The sequence below is a fragment of the Antennarius striatus genome, chromosome 8, assembly GCF_040054535.1.
Source record: "Antennarius striatus isolate MH-2024 chromosome 8, ASM4005453v1, whole genome shotgun sequence".
Taxonomy (NCBI): domain Eukaryota; kingdom Metazoa; phylum Chordata; class Actinopteri; order Lophiiformes; family Antennariidae; genus Antennarius; species Antennarius striatus.
Window position 1 is genome coordinate 13,130,727 of NC_090783.1, and position 23,032 is coordinate 13,153,758.

At 46.2% G+C, this 23,032-nt stretch overlaps 1 protein-coding gene across 1 annotated transcript in view; it reads left to right on the plus strand.

The window, feature by feature from the left end:
* Positions 1-23,032, plus strand: part of sh3pxd2aa (SH3 and PX domains 2Aa) — a 316,820-nt gene that overhangs the window by 241,218 nt on the left and 52,570 nt on the right. Inside the window, exon 8 of the mRNA XM_068322019.1 lies at positions 15,712-15,822. Within this exon, the coding sequence (XP_068178120.1) occupies positions 15,712-15,822 (111 nt within the window). The remainder of the gene's footprint in view (positions 1-15,711; positions 15,823-23,032) is intronic.

The window sequence follows — 23,032 nt, forward strand, 5'->3', positions numbered from 1 at the left end:
AGCACCGGGCCCCGATATGATCCATACATACTGGCTAAAGAAGCTGACAGCACTCCACGAGCGTCTAGCAGCACAGATGAACCAGCTGCTAAGGGATGGGACGCACCCAGAATGGTTGACTGAAGGCAGGACAGTCCTGATCATGAAAGACCCACAGAAGGAATCTACCCCATCCAACTACCGGCCAATAACCTGTCTCAGTACAACATGGAAGCTCCTGTCAGGCATCATGGCGGCTAAGATGAGTAGGCACATGGATCAATACATGAGTGGGACACAGAAAGGAGTTGGTAGTAACACCAGGGGAGCCAAGCACCAGCTACTGGTGGACAGAGCAGTACACAGAGACTGTAAGAATAGGCAGACCAACTTGTGCACCGCCTGGATTGACTACCAGAAAGCCTACGACTCAATGCCACACACGTGGATACTGGAATGTCTGGAACTGTATAAGATCAACAGGACACTAAGAGCCTTCATCAAGAACTCAATGGGGAAGTGGAAGACAACCCTGGAGACTAACTCCAAGCCAATTGCCCAAGTTAACATCAAGTGCGGCATATACCAAGGGGATGCACTATCACCACTGCTGTTCTGCATAGGCCTGAACCCCCTCAGTCAAATCATCACAAAGAGTGGCTACGGATACCAATTCCGAAGCGGGACAACAATCAGCCATCTCCTCTACATGGATGACATCAAGCTGTATGCCAGGAATGAGCGACAAATTGACTCACTGATCCACACCACCAGGATCTACAGCGACGACATAGGGATGTCATTCGGATTAGACAAATGTGGCCGGATGGTATCAAGAAGAGGCAAGATGATCAGAACTGAAGGGGTCAACCTACCAGGGGGCAGGATAGAAGACCAGTATCACCCCCATCTCTCCATGTGCTGTGCACCAGGGGGCAGGATAGAAGACAATCAAGGACAGCTACAAATACCTTGGAATCCCACAGGCTAATGGCAACCATGAGGAGGCCGCAAGGAAGTCATCCACAGCCAAATACCTCCAGAGAGTAAGGCAAGTCCTGAGAAGTCAGCTGAATGGCAAGAACAAGGTCCGAGCCATCAACATGTATGCACTGCCGGTCATCAGATACCCCGCTGGGATCATAAGCTGGCCAAAGGAGGAGATAGAAGCCACAGATATCAAGACTAGAAAGCTCCTCACCATGCATGGAGGGTTTCACCCCAAGTCCAGCATCCTGAGGCTGTACACTAAGCGGAAAGAGGGAGGCCGAGGACTAGTGAGCATCAGGGCCACTGTCCAGGATGAGACATCAAAAATCCAAGAGTACATCAGGAAGATGGCCCCAACAGATGAACTGCTCAGTGAATGCCTTAGACAGCAGAAACCTGAGGAAGAAGAGGAGGAGGAGGAGACAACATGGAGGGACAAGCCCCTACACAGCATGTACCACCGTCAGATAGAGGAAGTGGCTGATATCAAGAAGACCTACCAATGGCTGAATAAAGCTGGACTGACAGACAGCACAGAGGCACTGATCATGGCAGCACAAGAACAGGCCCTAAGTACAAGGGCAATAGAGGCCAATATCTACCACAGTAGATCTGACCCAAGGTGCAGGCTATGTAAAGAAGCCCCAGAGTCAGTCCAGCATGTGGTAGCAGGGTGTAAGATGCTCGCCAGCTCAGCATACATGGAAAGGCACAACCAAGTAGCTGTGATAGTATACAGGAACATCTGTACCCGGTATGGACTAGAAGTACCCAAATCCCAATGGGACATACCACCGAAGGTGGTTGAGAACGACAAGGCTAAGATCCTGTGGGACTTCAGCTTCCAGACCGACAAACAGCTACTGGCTAACAAACCGGACATAGTGGTGATGGACAAAGAGAGAAGAGAGCAGTGGTGATAGATGTGGCGATTCCAGCTGACGCCAACATCAGGAAGAAGGAACACGAAAACATTGAGAAATATCAAGGGTTGAAAGAACAGCTGGAACAGATGTGGAAGGTTAAGGTTAATGTGGTCCCCGTGGTAGTAGGAGCACTTGGGGCAGTGACCCCCAAACTGGAAGAGTGGCTCCAGCAGATTCCTGGAACAACATCTGAAGCCTCGGTCCAGAAGAGTGCAGTCCTAGGAACAGCTAAAATACTGCGCAGAACCCTCAGACTCCCAGGCCTCTGGTAGAGGACCCGAGCTTGAGGATGACACACAGATACCACCCCACAAGGGTGAGAGGGACATTTTATATATATATATATATATATAATGTAGCCGCAAGAGGACACAAGCCAGTGTCTTCTTGTGCCGGTCCCAAGCCCGGATAAATACAGAGGGTTGTGTCAGGAAGGGCATCCGGCATAAAACTTTTGCCAAATCAAATATGCGAATCAAACCTATGACTTCCATACCGGATCGGTCGAGGCCCGGGTTAACAACGACCGCCATCGGCGCTGTTGACCTACAGGGCGCCGGTGGAAATTGGATTACTGTTGGTCGAAGAAGGAGAGGAGGAAAGTGCGTTCGCTCGAAGAAACAGAAGAGGGACACCAAGAGTATAGGACTAAGAGTAGGGACGTTGAATGTTGGAACTATGACAGGAAAAGGTAGAGAGTTGGTTGACATGATGCAGAGAAGGAAGGTAGACATACTGTGTGTACAGGAGACCAGGTGGAAAGGTAGCAAGGCTAGAAGTTTAGGAGCAGGGTTCAAGTTGTTCTATCATGGTATAGATGGGAAGATAAATGGAGTAGGAGTTATCTTGAAGGAGGAGTTTGTTAGGAATGTCGTGGAGGTAAAAAGAGTGTCGGATAGAGTGATGAGTCTGAAGCTAGAAATAGAAGGTGTGATGTTCAATGTCGTTAGCGGGTATGCTCCACAGGTAGGATGTGAGCTGGAGGAGAAGAATAAATACTGGTCGGACTTTGATGAAGTGATGCAGAGCATGCCTAGAAGTGAGAGAGTTGTCATTGGAGCAGACTTCAATGGACATGTTGGTGCAGGAAACAGAGGTGATGAGGATGTGATGGGCAGGTTTGGTATCCAGGAGAGGAACGCAGAAGGACAGATAGTAGTTGACTTTGCAAAAAGGATGGAAATAGCTGTAGTGAATACTTTCTTCCAGAAGAGGCAGGAACATAGAGTGACCTATAAGAGTGGAGGTAGGAGCACACAGGTAGACTACATCTTGTGTAGACGGTGTAACCTGAAGGAGATCAGTGACTGTAAAGTAGTGGTAGGCGAGAGTGTAGCCAAACAGCATAGGATGGTGGTGTGTAGGATGACTCTAGTGGTGAGGAAGATGAAGAGGACAAAGGCAGAGCAGAGGACGAAATGGTGGAAGCTGAAAAAGGAAGAGTGTTGCATGACTTTTAGGAAGGAGTTAAGACAGGCTCTGGGTGGTCAGGGGGTGCTTCCAGGTGACTGGACAACTACAGCTAATGTGATCAGGGAGACAGGTAAGAGAGTACTTGGTGTGTCATCTGGAAGGAAAGTAGATAAGGAGACTTAGTGGTGGAATGAGGTACAGGAGTGTATACAGAGAAGGAGGTTAGCTAAGAAGAAGTGGGACACTGAGAGGACTGAGGAGAGTAGACAGGAGTACAGGGAGAGGCAGCGTAAGGTGAAGGTAGAGGTAGCAAAGGCCAAACAAGAAGCTTATGATGACTTGTATGCTATGTTGGACAGTAAGGAGGGAGAGACTGATCTATACCGGTTGGCAAGACAGAGAGATAGAGATGGGAAGGACGTGCAGCAGGTTAGGGTGATTAAGGATAGAGATGGAAGTCTATTGACAGGTGCCAGTAGTGTGATGGGAAGATGGAAAGAGTACTTTGAAGAGTTGATGAACGTGGAAAATGAGAAAGAACAAAGACTAGAAGAGGTGACTGTTTTGGACCAGGATGTAGCAAAGATTAGTCAGGATGAAGTGAGAAGGGCATTGAAGAGGATGAAGAGTGGAAAGGCAGTTGGTCCTGATGATATACCTGTAGAGATATGGAAGTGTCTAGGAGAGGTGGCAGTAGAGTTTCTGACTGGGTTGTTCAACAGGATCTCAGATAGTGAGAAGATGCCTGAGGAATGGAGGAGAAGTGTGCTGGTACCCATTTTTAAGAACAAGGGAGATGTGCAGAGTTGTGACAACTACAGAGGAATAAAGCTGATGAGCCATGCGATGAAGTTATGGGAAAGAGTAGTGGAAGCTAGACTAAGGGCAGAAGTGAACATTTGTGAGCAACAGTATGGTTTCATGCCAAAAAAGAGTGCTACAGATGCAGTATTTGCTTTGAGGATGTTGATAGAGAAGTACAGAGAAGGCCAGAGGGAGCTGCATTGTGTTTTTTTAGATCTGGAGAAAGCTTATGACAGGGTTCCCAGAGAGGAACTGTGGTATTGTATGAGGAAGTCTGGAGTGGCAGAGAAGTATGTTAGAGCAGTGCAGGACATGTATGAGGACTGTAAGACAGTGGTGAGGTGTGCTGTAGGTGTGACAGAGGAGTTCAAGGTGGAGGTGGGACTGCATCAGGGATCAGCTCTGAGCCCCTTCTTGTTCGTTATGGTGATGGACAGGCTGACAGACAAGGTTAGACAGGAATCTCCATGGACTATGATGTTTGCAGATGACGTTGTGATCTGTAGTGAGAGCAGGGAACAGGTGGAGGAGAAGCTAGAGAGGTGGAGGTTTGTCCTGGAAAGGAGAGGAATGAAGGTTAGCCGCAGTAAGACAGAGTACATGTGTGTGAATGAGAGGGACCCTAGTGGAAGAGTGAGGTTACAGGGAGAAGAGATCAAGAAGGTAGACGATTTTAAGTACTTAGGCTCAACAGTCCAGAGCAATGGAGAGTGTGGAAAAGAGGTGAAGAAGCGTGTACAGGCAGGATGGTACGGGTGGAGAAAAGTGTCAGGTGTGATGTGTGATAGAAGAGTTTCAGCTGAAATAAAAGGAAAGGTATACAAAACTGTGGTGAGACAAGCGATGTTATTTGGTCTAGAGACAGTGTCACTGAGGGAAATACAGGAGACAGAGCTAGAGGTAGCAGAGGTGAAGATGCTGAGGTTCTCTCTGGGAGTGACCAGGAAGGATAGGATCAGGAATGAGTACATCAGAGGGACAGCACATGTTAGAGGTTTTGGAGATAAAGTCAGAGAGGCCAGACTGAGATGGTTTGGACATGTCCAGAGGAGAGATAGTGAATATATTGGTAGAAGGATGCTGAGTTTTGAACTGCCAGGCAGGAGGCCTAGAGGAAGACCAAAGAGGAGGTTTATGGATGTAATGAGGGAAGACATGAAGGTAGTTGGTGTGAGAAAAGAGGACAGGGCTAGATGGAGGCAATTGATTCGCTGTGGCGACCCCTGAAGGAAAAAGCCGAAAGGAAAAGGACTGTTCCTAGGACTGTGCTCTTCTGGACTGAGGCTTCAGATGTTGTTCCAGGAATCTGCTGGAGCCACTCTTCCAGTTTGGGGGTCACTGCCCCAAGTGCTCCTACTACCACGGGGACCACATTAACCTTAACCTTCCACATCTGTTCCAGCTCTTCTTTCAACCCTTGATATTTCTCAATCTTTTCGTGTTCCTTCTCCCTGATGTTGGCATCAGCTGGAATCGCCACATCTATCACCACTGCTCTCTTCTGCTCTTTGTCCATCACCACAATGTCCGGTTTGTTAGCCAGTAGCTGTTTGTCGGTCTGGAAGCTGAAGTCCCACAGGATCTTAGCCTTGCCGTTCTCAACCACCTTCGGTGGTATGTCCCATTGGGATTTGGGTACTTCTAGTCCATACTGGGTACAGGTGTTCCTGTACACTATCACAGCTACTTGGTTGTGCCTTTCCATGTATGCTGAGCTGGCGAGCATCTTACACCCTGCTACCACATGCTGGACTGACTCTGGGGCTTCTTTACATAGCCTGCACCTTGGGTCAGATCTACTGTGGTAGATATTGGCCTCTATTGCCCTTGTACTTAGGGCCTGTTCTTGTGCTGTCATGATCAGTGCCTCTGTGCTGTCTGTCAGTCCAGCTTTATTCAGCCATTGGTAGGTCTTCTTGATATCAGCCACTTCCTCTATCTGACGGTGGTACATGCTGTGTAGGGGCTTGTCCCTCCATGTTGTCTCCTCCTCCTCCTCCTCTTCCTCCTCAGGTTTCTGCTGTCTAAGGCATTCACTGAGCAGTTCATCTGTTGGGGCCATCTTCCTGATGTACTCTTGGATTTTTGATGTCTCATCCTGGACAGTGGCCCTGATGCTCACTAGTCCTCGGCCTCCCTCTTTCCGCTTAGTGTACAGCCTCAGGATGCTGGACTTGGGGTGAAACCCTCCATGCATGGTGAGGAGCTTTCTAGTCTTGATATCTGTGGCTTCTATCTCCTCCTTTGGCCAGCTTATGATCCCAGCGGGGTATCTGATGACCGGCAGTGCATACATGTTGATGGCTCGGACCTTGTTCTTGCCATTCAGCTGACTTCTCAGGACTTGCCTTACTCTCTGGAGGTATTTGGCTGTGGATGACTTCCTTGCGGCCTCCTCATGGTTGCCATTAGCCTGTGGGATTCCAAGGTATTTGTAGCTGTCCTTGATGTCTTCATCAAGTTCAATCAAGTTTTATTTATATAGCGCTTAATCATGACAGCAGACATTTCAAAGCGCTTTAACAGAGAGAGAAACCCAAGTGAACCCTCCAGAGCAAGCATAAGCGACAGTGGCGGGGAAAAACTCCCTCCATGAGGAAGAAACTCCGGGCAGGACCCAGACTGTTTTGGGCGGCCATCCGCCGCGACCGGTTGGGTGGAAAAGAAATCAAAGGAAGACAAAAACAGCATCAGAGAGAGAGAGAGACAGAGAGAGTGACAGATAGGCCAGACAGAGACAGTATCAATATGGTTAAGGTTGCTAAAGTCAAGGCACAATTACAGCTGTGTGGATGACTGTATGGCGGCACGGAGGAAGAAAGGAAGCAGGACCCCAGCCGATGGATAGTTGAGGGGTGGTACTGGTGGGCTCGGAGGATAAGGTGCACAGCACATGGAGAGATGGGGGTGATACTGGTCTTCTATCCTGCCCCCTGGTAGGTTGACCCCTTCAGTTCTGATCATCTTGCCTCTTCTTGATACCATCCGGCCACATTTGTCTAATCCGAATGACATCCCTATGTCGTCGCTGTAGATCCTGGTGGTGTGGATCAGTGAGTCAATTTCTCACTCATTCCTGGCATACAGCTTGATGTCATCCATGTAGAGGAGATGGCTGATTGTTGTCCCGCTTCGGAATTGGTATCCGTAGCCACTCTTTGTGATGATGTGACTGAGGGGGTTCAGGCCTATGCAGAACAGCAGTGGTGATAGTGCATCCCCTTGGTGTATGCCGCACTTGATGTTAACTTGGGCAATTGGCTTGGAGTTAGTCTCCAGGGTTGTCTTCCACTTCCCCATTGAGTTCTTGATGAAGGCTCTTAGTGTCCTGTTGATCTTATACAGTTCCAGACATTCCAGTATCCACGTGTGTGGCATTGAGTCGTAGGCTTTCTGGTAGTCAATCCAGGCGGTGCACAAGTTGGTCTGCCTATTCTTACAGTCTCTGTGTACTGCTCTGTCCACCAGTAGCTGGTGCTTGGCTCCCCTGGTGTTACTGCCAACTCCTTTCTGTGTCCCACTCATGTATTGATCCACGTGCCTACTCATCTTAGCCTCCATGATGCCTGACAGGAGCTTCCATGTTGTACTGAGACAGGTTATTGGCCGGTAGTTGGATGGGGTAGATTCCATCCAACTACGTCCTAGCCGGTATGACTCTGTCATTATTGTGTTCACTCATGTTTGAGGTAGGCTCGTATAGCATGCGATGTAAACTAATGTAATGTTAGCGTGTGTGACCCATGTCTACATGTGCACACAGAATGGACGGATTAAAAACCAGCTATTTTCTGAAGTATAACAGCTTCACATCATAGACACATTGATAGATATGCTTGACAGTTGGATATTCATTTATCTGTTTTTTCTTTATGAGTCATAAAGTTTATACATGTATTTATTCATTCATTCATTCATTCACGTTCCTCGCCAAAGAAGCCAACGCTAGTTCTGGGTCAAACCTGGATGCGCTGCCTGTTGGTGGGAGAAGTCTGTGACGGGAGCACTTGGTTTATAATAGCAATACATTTGTTTTCATATGTTTGGTATGAAGTCTGCTGTCATTGTTTTATCGTGGAATTCCCACGGGTCCCCGCTAGTACTGTATAAAGCTGTATATATATACTGTACTGTATGACATATTTCACATACTTTTTCCTATTCATTTCCCTTGGGATTTTCTGAATAGACACCTGCTTCTGAGATGTGTGGATCAAAAAAAACAATTATTATCACACAAGAAGACCCTAGTAAGAAAATAAGACATGAGAATACTATTGATACAGTGTCTGCTAAACAAGTCGAAATATTGTAACAAACCCTGACTTGTGTTTCATAACATGTTGACATTATTTCAACAAATGTCTGCAGTCTTCTGTTATCTGTTAACATCCTCATATATATACATTTTTTTGTTAATTATTTGGTGATTAAAACAGGCCGTAAGAGCAAATACAGTGTGGAAGAAGATCTACAGGAGTATCTAGCAACAGCAACACTGACTGAAGACTATTGACATGATGATATTATGGTGTCTCACATGACTATTACTTGTATGTTTGTTTTGTTGCCACATATCTTCTTGTCAAATAACTACTGTATATGACCATCACATCAATTTAGGTAATGTGATATCTCCTCTCAAGGAACTCCCAACCAAAGTAGCCAGAGAAGAGTATTATCTTGGAACAGTGACACTGTTTCCTTCCCCCAAGGTTCCATTTGCCGAGAAAGGCTATATAATAATCATGCATTTTATAGGCACAGCATTTACTTACTGTATGTACTGTATGTTGTGATGCACAGCTGTGTACACATTATATCTTCCAGGCTGCAACTGAAATGGGATGTTTTCAGGCCAAATGTAATTAAGGAGGTAAAAGAAAAGAAGTATACGTTATTGATCCCGCAAGGGGAAATTGCATAGTCACCCAGGTTAGTATTTTTAACAGTATACAGGCCCCCTGAACACAGCACACAAGGGGGCCTGTAAGCATGCAATTAATACATAGACATCAAACTACACACATTGGGAGGCAGAGTGACGGGCAGCGGCTTCTGGAACGCGCCCCAATTGAGCAGCTTGTAGGGGGGGATGGCGCCTTGCTCAAGGGCGTCTCGGCAGTGGCTGGGAGGTGAGCTGACACCTCCCACCCTCAGCTCACACTCCTGGTGACATCATGGCGGGAGTGGGATTCGATCCACCGGTGGCTGGGGCGATCTGTCTACGATGATTACGATTGTCTAAGACAATTACTTCAGCACCAGAGCTGCGTCACTTGGTGCAGTCAACTGAAAATCTTCCACAAGGTGATTTACATGAGGTGATGAGTGAATTGGATGTGTTATGCTTATTTAAGCAATGCAGTTACATTAGTTTTGGTCATTATTATTAGTCCAAACCAGGAGGACTGTTACAGGAGGGGTGTATACACAAACATATACAACAAGTATAACAAGTATAATGAAATAAACAGTATGTGCGTCAACTGCAGACTTCCACCTTTAAGTTTAGCGTATTGACATCAAAATCAGGTGAACAGTGTAGAAATTACATCAGTTTATATAGGTGCGTTACACCTTAACGGGACCAAAATCAATGGTACAAGCTAATCATAAATCAAGCTTTCACTTTATTATAATTAGCTGCAAATAATTTGCAGTAAATCAGAGCATGAAGTGTCACAACTAGTGATGTCCTAATGGCGCCCCGTGGGGCTTCAAACTGTTTGGGACAATTGTGCGAACGCTGTTTCATTACTAGGCGCCCCATTCATTGTGAACATGGATGCCCTCTTTGGCACGTTGACTGTACTGCAGCTACACAATGGTCAATGAGCCCATAAAACAGGGCTATGAGGTTTCTTGTGTTGCATATATTTCTGAATAAAACCGAATATAGAGTAATCTGAGCTCAGTAATACAGCTCAGTAATACTGAGCCACCATGACCTTCTCATTGAATATCACCAGATTCAAAATCAACACAGCCAACAAACCCACACTGGCTTGTGTCCTGGCTTGTGTCCTCTTGTGGCTACATTCAACAAACCCATCAACACAGGTGTTTGTTTTTTTTGTTTGTTTGGGGTTTTTTTGTCTGCTGACAAGCTTCATTGAGATGTTGATTTCCTTTTCCAGCTTGACATTGCATCAGTTCACAGTATTACTTAGAACTGGTTTGCTGACCAGGGTTGTACTGTGATTGATTGTACGACAAACTCACATGACCTGAATCCTATACAGTAGCGATCGTCAGCCCTCGGCTACAGACTGTGGACCATTTGGTTCAGGATTGACAAGATATAATAATTATTTACATTATTTCTGTTTCATTTACTGTGTGAGTCTGAACAATATTTTACTGTATTTCAAAAAATAACTGAATTTTCCCTGTTAAATCTGTCTATGACTCACTCTTGACACTTGTCATGATACATTACCACCACAATCCCACAAGCTACCATAATGAGTAAAAAAACAAACATTTATAACACTGGAAAAGCCCAGTAAGAAAACAGAAGAAGAACCTATTACTTCAAAGAAATAGAAAACACCATTTTACAGACAATACCAGGAGCCTTACTTAAAATATGGATTTATTGCAACAAGTGATTCCCATGCACCAAACCCACTGTACATATTATATGTGTTCTGTAATAAAGCAAGGAATACTTCAAAACTGATATGCCATTTGGAGGTCAAGCATTCTACGTTAAAATACAAGCCTTTGGAGTAATTCAAGAGAAAAAAAAGTATGAACGAGAAGGACAGAAGCAATTACTGAAGGTCACCACATCAGCAAATGTAAGCACACTGAAAAGCACCATTCTGTACTTTGAGGCTAACCCTACTGCTATGACTAAGCTGTGATGAGGAATGGGTCACAAAACTAGTATCAGGAAAACTGGACATCAGCAACATACTTTCCTCCGGGATTAATAAAGTATCTATCTATCTATCTATCTATCTATCTACTTTGGGTGTTAATGTCTCTCACTGCCCTAGATGATGATGATTGTTCTTGTTTTATTATTATTTTATTTATACTTGTTTAAAATGTGAGAAAAGAGAGCGAGAGCTAATAGAATGTTACTCATGATATGTTGTTGGAGCGATGTTATGATGACACTGATAAAATGTTGCTTACAAGTATAGAACAGTTATAGAGTTATAGATGTTATACAAGTTATAGAATACAATTCAAACTCCTTATGATTACATATAAAGCTCTCCACAGTAAGGCTCCATCTTACATTGAAGATCTTATTGAAGTGTATCACCCACCCAGGGCCCTTCGATCCGAGGATGCAGGACTTCTGGTTACCCGTTGGGTTTTTAAGAGTAGTACAGGAGGCAGAAGCTTCAGCTATCTGGCTCCTTCACTCTGGAAGGATCTCCCAGCCTTGGTCCGGGGGACAGACACCCTTAGCTTATTTAAGAGTAGACAAAAAAACCCTCCTCTTTGATAAAGCTTACAATTAGAAATAACACACACCCCACTAGATATCCTGCTCTAGGCTTAGGCTGCTGAGGGTATTTTTCATCGTCTCTCCTGACTCTTGATCACGATGGCGCCGCGGATGGACGCCTCGGCACAGAGCTCTCTCTTGTTCTACTTTATTTTGTGTTTTTTGTCGACCTTCGGGTCTGTTTCTGAGTGCTATCCCATCACCTACTCCTCTGAGGAACTGCTGGCCATCAGACAGTTCTTACCCGGTAATTTCATTCCGCAGTTTGCGTCAGATCCAAGCAGTTTTGCGGAGATCTTGATCGGCGGAGCTGTGGCCCTTTATGGGCTGCGGCCACGCAGATGTCGGGGTAAGAGAGCTGGCGTGCTGGTAAGACTCCGCCAGCAGGGATTCAGGACCCCGCTACCATCAATACATCTGGCTAACCTCCGCTCACTGCCCAATAAACTGGACGAGCTGCAGCTCCTCTGCGGGAAAAATATGGACTTTGCACGTTCCGCTGCCCTGTGTTTCACTGAAACTTGGCTCAGTGAATCGATCCCCGACAGCGCTCTGCATATGCCGGACTTCCAACTTCACAGAGCGGACCGCGTCAAGGAGCAGTCGGGGAAAACCAAGGGCGGTGGAATATGTTTCTACATCAACGAAGGTTGGTGTAAGGATGTCACAGTGCTCAGCAGGTTCTGTGCACCGAACATTGAGACATTCTGCATCAACTGCAAGCCCTTTTATACTCCGCGGGAGTTCTCCTCTTTCGTGTCCGTCGGTGTTTACATTCCACCGCAAGCTAATGTGGATGTCGCACTCCAAACATTAGCGGAACAAATCACGGACATTGAAAGGAAACACCCGGACTCATTTTTAAGCATCCTGGGGGACTTCAACAGAGCGAAACTAAACAACGAGCTCCCTAAATACAGACAGCATGTGACCTGTCCGACGAGGGACAACAACACGGTGGATCACTGCTACACTGTAACTAAGGACGCTTATCGCTCGGTCCCCCGCGCAGCTTTGGGAAACTCTGACCACTGCCTCGTCCACCTCATCCCAGCCTACAGGCAGAGACTGAGAACATCTCGGCCTGTGGTGAAAACGGTGAAGAAATGGACCAACGAGGCAAAGCAGGAACTACAGGAATGTTTTGACTGCACCGACTGGAGTGTTTTTGAAGCTGCTACAGACAACCTGGGTGATTACACAGACACTGTGACAGCCTACATTAGCTTCTGTGAGGACCTGTGTGTGCCAACCAAGACCTTCCGCACATACAGCAACAACAAGCCATGGTTCACAGCCAAGCTGAGACAACTGCGCTTGGCTAAGGAGGAGGCATACAGATCTGGGGATAGGGCTCTGTACCGGCAGACCAGGAACACACTGACTAAGGAGATCAGAGTAGCTAAGTGGAGTTACTCTGATAAGCTGAAAGGAAACCTTTCAGCCACTAACCCCTCGTCGGTGTGGAGAGGTCTGCAGAACATCACCGGCTACAGACGCCCGTCCCCCCCTGCTGAGGCCAAGAAGAACCTGGCTGACGACCTCAACAGATTCTATTGTAGGTTTGAAAAGGCCTTCACACCCACCACCCCCATTCCACTACCTGCAGCCCATATCACACCGCCATTCACACCTCCATTCCCCTCAACAAAGACTGTCTGCACCCCACCCCCTTCACACCCCCTGCCTGCCCCACCTCCAACCCCCCTCCCCTCCACACCCCCATCCCCTTCACACCCCCAGCCCACACCACCCCCAACCCCCCTCAGTGTGACCGTCCAGGAGGTGAGTCAGCAGTTCCACAGACAAAAGATCAGGAAGGCGCCAGGCCCTGATGGTGTCTCCCCCTCCTGCCTCAAGGTCTGTGCGGATCAGCTGGCTCCAGTCTTCACACAGATCTTCAACAGATCCTCCCAGCTGTGTGAGGTACCCTCCTGCTTCAAGCGCTCCACCATCATCCCAGTCCCCAAGAAACCCTCCACCACAGGACTAAATGACTTCCGGCCTGTCGCTCTGACATCTGTGGTCATGAAGTCCCTTGAACGCCTCGTGTTGAGCCACCTGAAGGACATCACAGGACCCCTGCTGGACCCCCTGCAGTTTGCCTATCGGGCAAACAGGTCAGTGGATGATGCAGTCAACATGGGACTGCATTTCATCCTGGATCATCTCGACCACCCAGGGACATATGCACGGATCATGTTCGTTGACTTCAGCTCGGCGTTCAACACCATCATCCCTGAGCTGCTATCCTCCAAACTTCACCAGCTCACAGTCCCCTCTGTCATGTGTCAGTGGATCACCAGCTTCCTGACAGACAGGACACAGCAGGTGAGGCTGGGGGCGATCACCTCAGACACACGGACAGTCAGCACCGGTGCCCCCCAGGGTTGTGTCCTCTCTCCGCTGCTCTTCTCCATCTACACCAACGACTGCACATCTACGCACCCAGCCGTCAAACTCCTGAAGTTTGCAGATGACACAACTGTCATTGGACTCATCCAGGACGGGGATGAGTCTGCATACCGACAGGAGGTGAGACAGCTGGTGGACTGGTGTAGTCGCAACAACCTGGAGCTGAACACGCTCAAGACTGTGGAGATGACAGTGGACTTTAGGAAGTTACCCTCCCCTCTGCTCCCCCTCACCATCGCAAACAGCCCTGTGGACTCGGTGGGGAGCTTCAAGTTCCTGGGGACTACTGTTTCCCGGGACCTGAAGTCGACACTCCACATCAGCTGCATCCTCAAGAAGGCCCAGTAGAGGATGTACTTTCTCAGGCAGCTAAGGAAGCACGGTCTGCCACAGGAGCTGTTGGTCCTGTTCTACACGGCAGTCATTGAATCAGTTCTGTGTTCCTCCATCACAGTCTGGTTCTGTGCTGCCACCCAAAGGGACAGGACAAGACTACAAAGGACAATCAGGTCTGCTGAGAAGATCACTGGGACCTCCCTGCCCTCCCTCCAAAAGCTGTACTCCTCAAGAATTAGGAGTCAGGCAGGGAAGTCAGGCGCTACAGAGTCAGGCGCTACAGAGCCCTCCTCTCAAAAACAACCAGACTTAAAAACAGTTTCTTCCCCCAAGCCATAAGACAATGAACAATAAACGTTAAATATTTGTCTCCAAGTCCCTGCAACATGCACTCAGCACCTGTACATTGTGCCCCCCACCCCCACACCTACTGCGTTTTGCATCTTGCATTTTGTATTTAGTATAGTTAATTATAATATTTAAAGTATTTAGTATAGTCAAGTTATGAATGCACAGTTTGAGACACCACCTGCCGGAAACAAATTCCTCGTCTGCTTTCAACAAACGATGGCCAATAAAACTGATTCTGATTCTGATTAAAGGGAGATACTCTGGAGCTCCTGTCACTTCTCCTTCTCTTTCTTTATGTTTCTCTGCTCCTAGAAGTTATTACTACTGTCAAATCACACTCTTTGTCTGCACGATACCGCTGTCTTTGTGCCTCTGTTCCACAGGTGCAGAACGCGGATGGAAGACAGGATATCCAAAGGCCTGGAAATCCTGCCCCCAATTCAGCGAAAGCGCACTATAGACATTAAAGTCAAACTGGCCTATCTGCCACTCTCTCTCTCTCTCTCTCTCTCTCTCTCTCTCTCTCTCTCTCTCTCCCTCTCTCTCTCTCTCTCCCTCTCTCTCTCTCTCTGTCTATTTTACTTGACCTATCTCTTTCCCCAGTGTATTTCTCTTTCCCAACCAACAGGTCAAGGCGGATGACCGCCCTCCAGAGCCTGGGTCCTGCCCGGAGTTTCTTCCTCAATGAGGGAGTTTTTCCGCGCCATCGTTGCTTAAGCTTGCTCTGGGGGGCATTGTTGGCTTTCTATCTGTAAAGCTCTTTGAAATGTCTTCAGATGTGATTAAGCACTATATGAATAAAAGTTGATTGATTGATTGATTGATTGATTGATTGATTGATTGACAAGTACACAGTGATTTCATGCTTATTATTGTATATAAAACACCAGTTTTTATACCATTTGTATCATTTTGTTTTGTTTTACTTATCCATCACATATTATGGTGTGATGATAATTACGATTATCATTTATGTTTGTATTTTCATTTGTATCTTCTTCAACCTGTTCCTCCTGTCTTTATTAGGCTGGTGGTTTGTCAGCAACGCAGAGGAGCAGGGTTGGGTGCCAGCCACATATCTGGATTCACATAATGTAACCAGAGATGATTTAGATCTGGGGACTTCCAGGACAGAAGGTTAGTGAATTCACAAACACAAATACATCATTAATACCTTCATGAGACATAGAATGACATATATTTTTCTGACCAACTTATTATCTTGCTATACACACACAAATAGAGAGAGAGAGAGAGAGAGAGAGAAATTTTATCTTTCACACTTTCAAAAATCAACCACTAAAAACATGTTTAAATTCTAGCTGATTTCCAATGATAGAACAGATAAGGTTTTTGTAGCACCAAAGACAAATTAAAATCATCCACGTTTCTCTTGTTTAAAAATAACTGTATTGTAGTCTCAGTCTGGCCCTGATGTTACAGAGCCAGACTGAGCTGGCCTCTGGTCCCCGTATTTTCTCCGTTTTTTTTTTTTTTGCTGATGTACAGTAACCGCGCATTCGTGCATCAATACACGCATCGACATGCGCATCAACACGTGCATCAACACGGGCAGCTACACCTCATCACAGATTTTTTTTTAGGTAGTCGTGTGATATCGTATGCTCACTCCATTGGCTGACGGCATTCGGAAGTTTACTGCATTACATGAGGACCACAGCGCACTTCCGTAAGACACAAAAGTGCTTTAAACAGTCTAAATGAGCGTGGAAAAAGGTCATACAGATAGAAGGTGGTTTAATATCAGTATGGGGAGGGATCATGACTGTTTAAATTACTGTAAATAAGAAGATAAAAAGTTTTTTGCTACATCGCAGAATTTTTTTTCTTTCTTTGCGGGTGGTTCCTTGAACGCATAGATTGCCATTTTTGCTTCTTCTGGAACAAAATTTAAGAGTTGCCATTTTTCTTTATTAAATTTTTGTATCCAGCTGCATAAGGAAAACACTTTCAGTAAGAACTACATCAAACCAACTAAAAACCAGTTAAAAGAGGAAAGAACTCAATGAGTGTCCGGCATTTTGTAAAAACATGAAACACAGTTACCCGGAAGTCACACAAGGGAGACTTGTTAAGAACAGTAGGATTAAGAACAGGGATAAAAGGATTAGAGCAGTGGTTCTTAACCTGGGTTCGATCGAACCCTAGGGGTTCGGTGAGTCGGTCTCAGGGGTTCGGCGGAGATGGAGGTCAAGACATACACGAACATTGATACATCTATCTATTCGTAATGACACGCCACCCTTAGCCATCACGGGCTGCAGGTGATCACACTACATCGATTAGCCTACCTGTGCTGCATGGGATTTTGCACACTCAGTAGTAGTGCGCCTGTCATGATGGTACGTCATCTGATTGCTTTCTTAATATTTTAATTCATAGTACCTATGCTGAGCAAAAAACGAAATTGTTCGGACGAATATGTGCAACGTGAATTTACATGTATTGTATAACAGAACGTGATGGGAGTCAGCGTTCTGCATGATTTGCAATGTTAAGTTGAGCAACTCTAGTCTTGCATTGGCAAAAATAAAGGAACACTTCCTTAAGCTGCATGGAAAACAAAAGAAACAGACTTTGCTGTGAAAATGACCAGAGTAGCACTTGCCAAGGTGAAGCCATGCATATTTGAACTGGTCTCTCAATAACAACAGCAGAAGTCACACTGATGTGCAGGTAGGTAATTTCACATGAGCTCATGCACTGTCTTGGTTTTGTTTTTGAAAAAGGTGCCATTAATGCGCAATTCATCAAAAACACCAATAAAACATATACTTATGTCTTAAGTTTTTTTAAGGGGAGGTTTAAACAGGACCCTACACTATGGATTGGATTTGGCTCCCCTCAGCCAATCTCTTTGTCCACACCGTGTGGGGGGGGGGTCTGTTGCTCAGTAAGTTTTTGTTGATGTATTTCATGCAGTTGTAGTCCATCGTCTTTTTGTCAGCACTGTGTAAGGTCATTTTTTCTGAGTTGGTGATGGTGAGCAGGTCAGATACCCCAGTGCTGGGCTCAGCCTGATCTCCGTAAAGAGGTCTGCTGGGTCTGGTTCAATTTTCTTCTGTTTATCGTCCATAAGTAGGCTCTTCTCCTAATGGCACAGCCTCCCTCTTCAGAGCTCCAGGACATTCTTTGCCACCCAGAAGGAGTGCAGACCCAGTCGAGAGCCCAGGGCCTCAGCATCACATAGTCCAGGTCCCACAGCATCTACTAACTGCTGCAGGCACAAGGTCTTAGATTTTCACAGCACTGCTGTCAGGTCAGGTGTGATATTGCAGCTGACATCCAGCTTGGCTCCATGGACTAGTGGCTCCTGCAACAAACAGTGTAGAGAGTCAGATTTTTGGTGCCTTTCTTTTCTATTTAAAGACACCCTGATAAAACATAGACTGTACACTTAACTTAAAAAAAAAAAAAATTGGTATCAATTAAAAACAGAGCAACATCCAGTCCTAGTTTGTTCGCACGTATGAGAATACAGCTGGCCACATCTCTCCTCATTAAATCAGCTGACCCTGTTAGATACTTCTGTATAAGCTGAATTCTGAAAATGGCAGTTCTACTGGCCAGGTGGATGAGGCCCTGTCCCCTCTTCCCTCTGGTTAAAAACAAACCCCCTTGTGGCACCCAGTGTAGACCATCCAAAAAAAATCTACTGTTTTTTTTTTTTTCTGTATCTTTGCTAATAAGCCTGATAGGGGGTCTACAGATGTTAGCTTATGCCACAGTTGTGATGCCACAAGATTGTTTAAAACAAAAACCCTACCTTTAAAAGACATTACAGGAAGCAACTACTTCCATTCGGAGTTTTCTTTTGACTTTGTCCGTTATACTCTCCCAGTTCTTCTGGACTATGTTTTCATTCCCCACTCCCCAACAGCCTCCTTTTTTTGCCAGTTCACCTTCGCTGCTGAAACAACACAAAACTGGTCATTGGCATTGGTTAAAATGTCTGCTTCCCTTTGTTTCCAATAAAAACAATGATATCATCAGCATATGCTGATAAAACAATGCTTCTATTAAAACCTGGTAAAATCAGTCCGTGAATGCTAGAGCATATTTTGTTCGGGAGGGAATCGAGGGAGAGTGCATAAAGCATCACAGACAGAGCAGACAGATTACCATTAACCTTCAGCACACTCTCAACAAAACTGTACAACACCTTGATCTTAGCTATACAACCTGCGCTGAACTCAAACTTCTCCATAACTCTCCAGAGGAAGTTGTGCTCAATGTGGTTAAAAACTTTTTTCCTGGTCTAGAGACAGTGTTTAAACCCAATTACTTGGAGACCTCCAAAACATCCCGAACTAGGTAGACATTGTCTACCATGGCCCTGTCAAGCACACAGTATGGTCTGGTTCCGATGGATGATCTTCTCCATAGCTTCTCTCAGCCTGTTGGCCAAGGCCCTGGACAGAATCTTGTAATCCACACATAGCAAGGACACACGACACCAGTTTTATTATGTCCTGTAGGTTTCCTCTTTTGACGAGAGTGTTAGGACAGCCCTGTGACAGGACACAGGCATGGACCCAGAATACAGACTTTTGTTGTAGACATCTAAGAGATTTTTAGCAATGATGTCCCAGAAGGCTTTGTAGAACTGGATGTGATGCTTTCAATGGCAGGAACCCATCAGGGAGCCTGCAGCTCCTGCATTATCAATGGCTCCATGAGCTGGGAGTTGTTGTTCTCACGCACCTGATGTAGCTCAATGCAGAACCTCCAGTGAGACTCTAGTGAGATTGAAGAGTTTTTGAGAAGAGGAATCCCACTCCTCCACTGAGAGAGGTGTTGTTGCTTAAAATGACTTTCCCTTCCCATTCTCTCCTCCAGTCAGCCTCATTCTCACAGTCACTGTGAGGCATTTGAACTGTTGTGTGTGCTATTTTTCTTGCTTTTCTGGCTCCATTAACATTTAAACTCCCCACCTTAAAAATGTCCATGTTGAGTGAGATGTTTAAAATAAAAAAAATAATTAACTAAAAGAGACATTGCAGCTCTTCACCACTGTTCATTTGTTGCTGTTTTTTTTTGTTTGACCACCAGTTTTTTTTTTTAATCTGATCAGTGAGGCCAGACTCTTCTTTCTAATTCATTTGGGTCTGACTTGTGCAAAAAGCAGTGAGTTCAGGGAAAAATTCCCCACCTACTTAACCACGTTGACTTTTAGTTTGTTGTAAAAATTAATTAATCTGTTCAGCAGAATGTCTTTCTCTGATGACTGTTTAGAGTAAACCCTGGAATATCGCTATCTGATACACACTCCCCTTCACTTTCATTAGTCTGTACCACTTACATGTCTGTATTTACCCCAATTTTGCTAGTTTTAGCTTCACAGTTAATGTTCTTTGTTTTCCTTTTACGATTTTGAGGGACGTTTTGTTTTACTATCGCTCCGTTCTCCATATCAGCTTCCTCCACCTGCTCAGCCCATGTTCCCTTAACTTCACCTGCCACCTCCACCTGTGTTTCTCCTGTCTCACCCTCACTGATCTCACCTACCATATCCACCTGTTCTTCACATGCATTATTTTCTTTCTGTTTCTGACCTTTTTTTATCATTAACCTCACATGCCTTTACCTGACTTCTAACCTCTTCACCCTCACACACCCCGTGAACCTAAACCCTGACACCTCGTGCACCACACCAGACATGGCAGCATCACGACGCAGCCAAGTGTGGGGAGTCACAACTGGTCGCACAATCGCAGACCCCACAGCACCGGCCCCCACATCCGCCTGACCTAGTGGCCCAGTGGCAGCCGTCACCCCCAGAACTAGCAGTGCCGGTCGCCATGTCCCGGACTGGCCCTCACGGTGTGTCCCTCCTCACCACAACCAAAACACTTCATTATCAATGAGGTCACAAATAATACGCATCATAATCGTCTACTTTAACCAGGAAGCGGTTGTTCAGTATCATCTACTGTATAACTGGGTTGTGTCAGTGGCAGCAATGGCACAAATATCATTAAGTGATACCTGTCTCTGTCAAACCTTGTGTCTTACAGTTTATGTTAGTTTTCATCTTACTAACATATCATGTCACTTTCGATCCTGCCCTCATTTGCAATCAGTTAATTCCTGTCATCTGCCTTCTCTCCACACATCTGCACCCATTCCCCGATCTGCCTCCACCCTACATATGCCAACTCAGCCTTCTGCTCTCATAACGGATTGTTTAGTGTTCACCCTGACCTTCCAGGATTTGTATCCTGCACGTTGTTCTAGTTTATGTTTTTACTCAGTCTGTTTCCTGGACCCTGTTTTTTGTTACTGCACCTCAGATTTGTCTGCCTGTTGTTGTTTTTTTTGGACTCTTCCTGTTTGCTTGGCGTCTGTCTGATTCATCTGCAGTTTGGACTGGTTACCCAATACCTGACTCTGGTCTGATTGATTAAACCCTTTTTGAGACTCCTGACCTGCCCATTTGTCTGTCTTACTTTTGGGTTCACCACCAGTCTTGTTCGAGCCGTGACAGAACAATCTTGCCACAATGAACCCACCTGACAGACGTCCTGCTCAGCAAAACCCACCATCTGCACCCAACTTGACCTAGTGCTATGACCATCACCTCCAGCTTTTAGCCAAAGTCATTCACTCAACCAGTTGCTGACCTGCTCGATCAGCGACTGGTTCTCAGGCTCGGATTCTGCCACCGGAACTCTGTTCCGGGGCCCCAGGTACTTGCCATCCCTTCCTGGTCCAATGCACCCTTATCTTTGAGCAGCATCCCTTGGCTTTTCCAACTGAGCGAGCCCACGTAGCGTACATCGTCTCACTGCTCACAGTAGTGCCCAAGACTGGGATGCCGCCAAGTGGGAGCGGCAGTCTCCTGTCTGTGCATCTGTCCAGTCTTTCTCCGCCGAGTTGCAGAAGGTCTTCGATAATGTGATTCCTGGGAGAGAGGCAGCCAGGAGCCTGTTGAATTTATCCCAAGAGGGATCTGTGGTGGACTACTCCATAGATTTCCACACCTCGGGGACAGCGTCCGGAACCCCGCTTCCCTGTTCGACGTCTTTTATAAAACCGTATAAAAAACAAATTAGCGACGCAGGACCCTCCCGCGGATCTGGACTCCCTCATCACTCTGGCCACTCGCATTGATGTCCATCAATGGGAGTACAGGAGGGAGAGAGCTTGCCGTCCTGGAGCAGTCCGGATGTTCTTCGCTGCATCTGCGTCTTCGCCATCTTCCTCGCCGTCAGGCGAGGATGTCCCTAGGGGTCAGTCAGAGCCTGTGCAACTAGGTCAGGCTCGTCTGTCTCCAGCGGAGAAAGCATTGCCTGCGAGGAAATCTCTGCTTGTACTGTGGTCGGTCTGGCCTTTTTGCTTCTTCCTGTCCGGTAAAAGGCAGGGCTCACCAGTTAAATAGACGGCACTGGTGAGCCAGACAACAAACTTCAATGTGCCATCTCAACCAATGGTGTACGCCCTACTTCGCTGTGCCGGTTAAGAGATCAGGGTAGGTGTGCTAATTCAGTGGTCCCCAACTGAGACTGCTGAGACTGAGTTTGGAGAGCTAGAGGGCGCCAGCTTAAAAGTGAGTATACTAGATATAAGCAAATTGATGATCTGACACTTAAGCCTCATCAAGACTCAAAGCCACCAGAACCCACAGAAACACCAACACACCAACTAACAATGGACAATGGTGAAACAGCTGAAATCATGGTGGAAGATAAAGACGAATCAAGCAAGGTAAGCGGATACGAACCCAGCTACCATGTAACTCCAAACTACGTTCACACACAAAGTGTAGCCAGCAAAGGTGAGTGCTCAAAGAGTTCAAATCCTAGTTACAGCCATCAGATGCAATTGCAAAACACAAGACAAACCAGCAGTAGCTACCAATCTCCAAACTCAAATATGGGTGTCACTCCCCGAACCAGTGGACATAGCTCATCATCTACCACTGATCTGGCTAAGTAGTTAATATGTCTAGAGATGATAGGTTCCAATGGAGAGAGGTCCCTGGACACCTGTGCCCTAAACAACCAAATTATCGAAGGAAGTGTCTTTCCCCACAAGAGGATACACAAATCAACCTGGGTTTCGCCAGGAATGACAGAAAATGAGATTGACCACTTCTGTATTAACAGGAAATTCAGAAGATCACTGCAGGATGTGCGAACAAGGAGGGGAGCAGATATAGCATCAGATCACCATCTTGTAGTTGCCATACTAAAGCTGAAGCTGAAAAACCAGAGCGACCAGTGAAAGATAAGGAGGGAAATACAAGCAAAGAACCACAACAATAACAGGAAATATGGACATCTTACTTTGAAGAGCTACTAAACCGACCTACACCACCAAACCC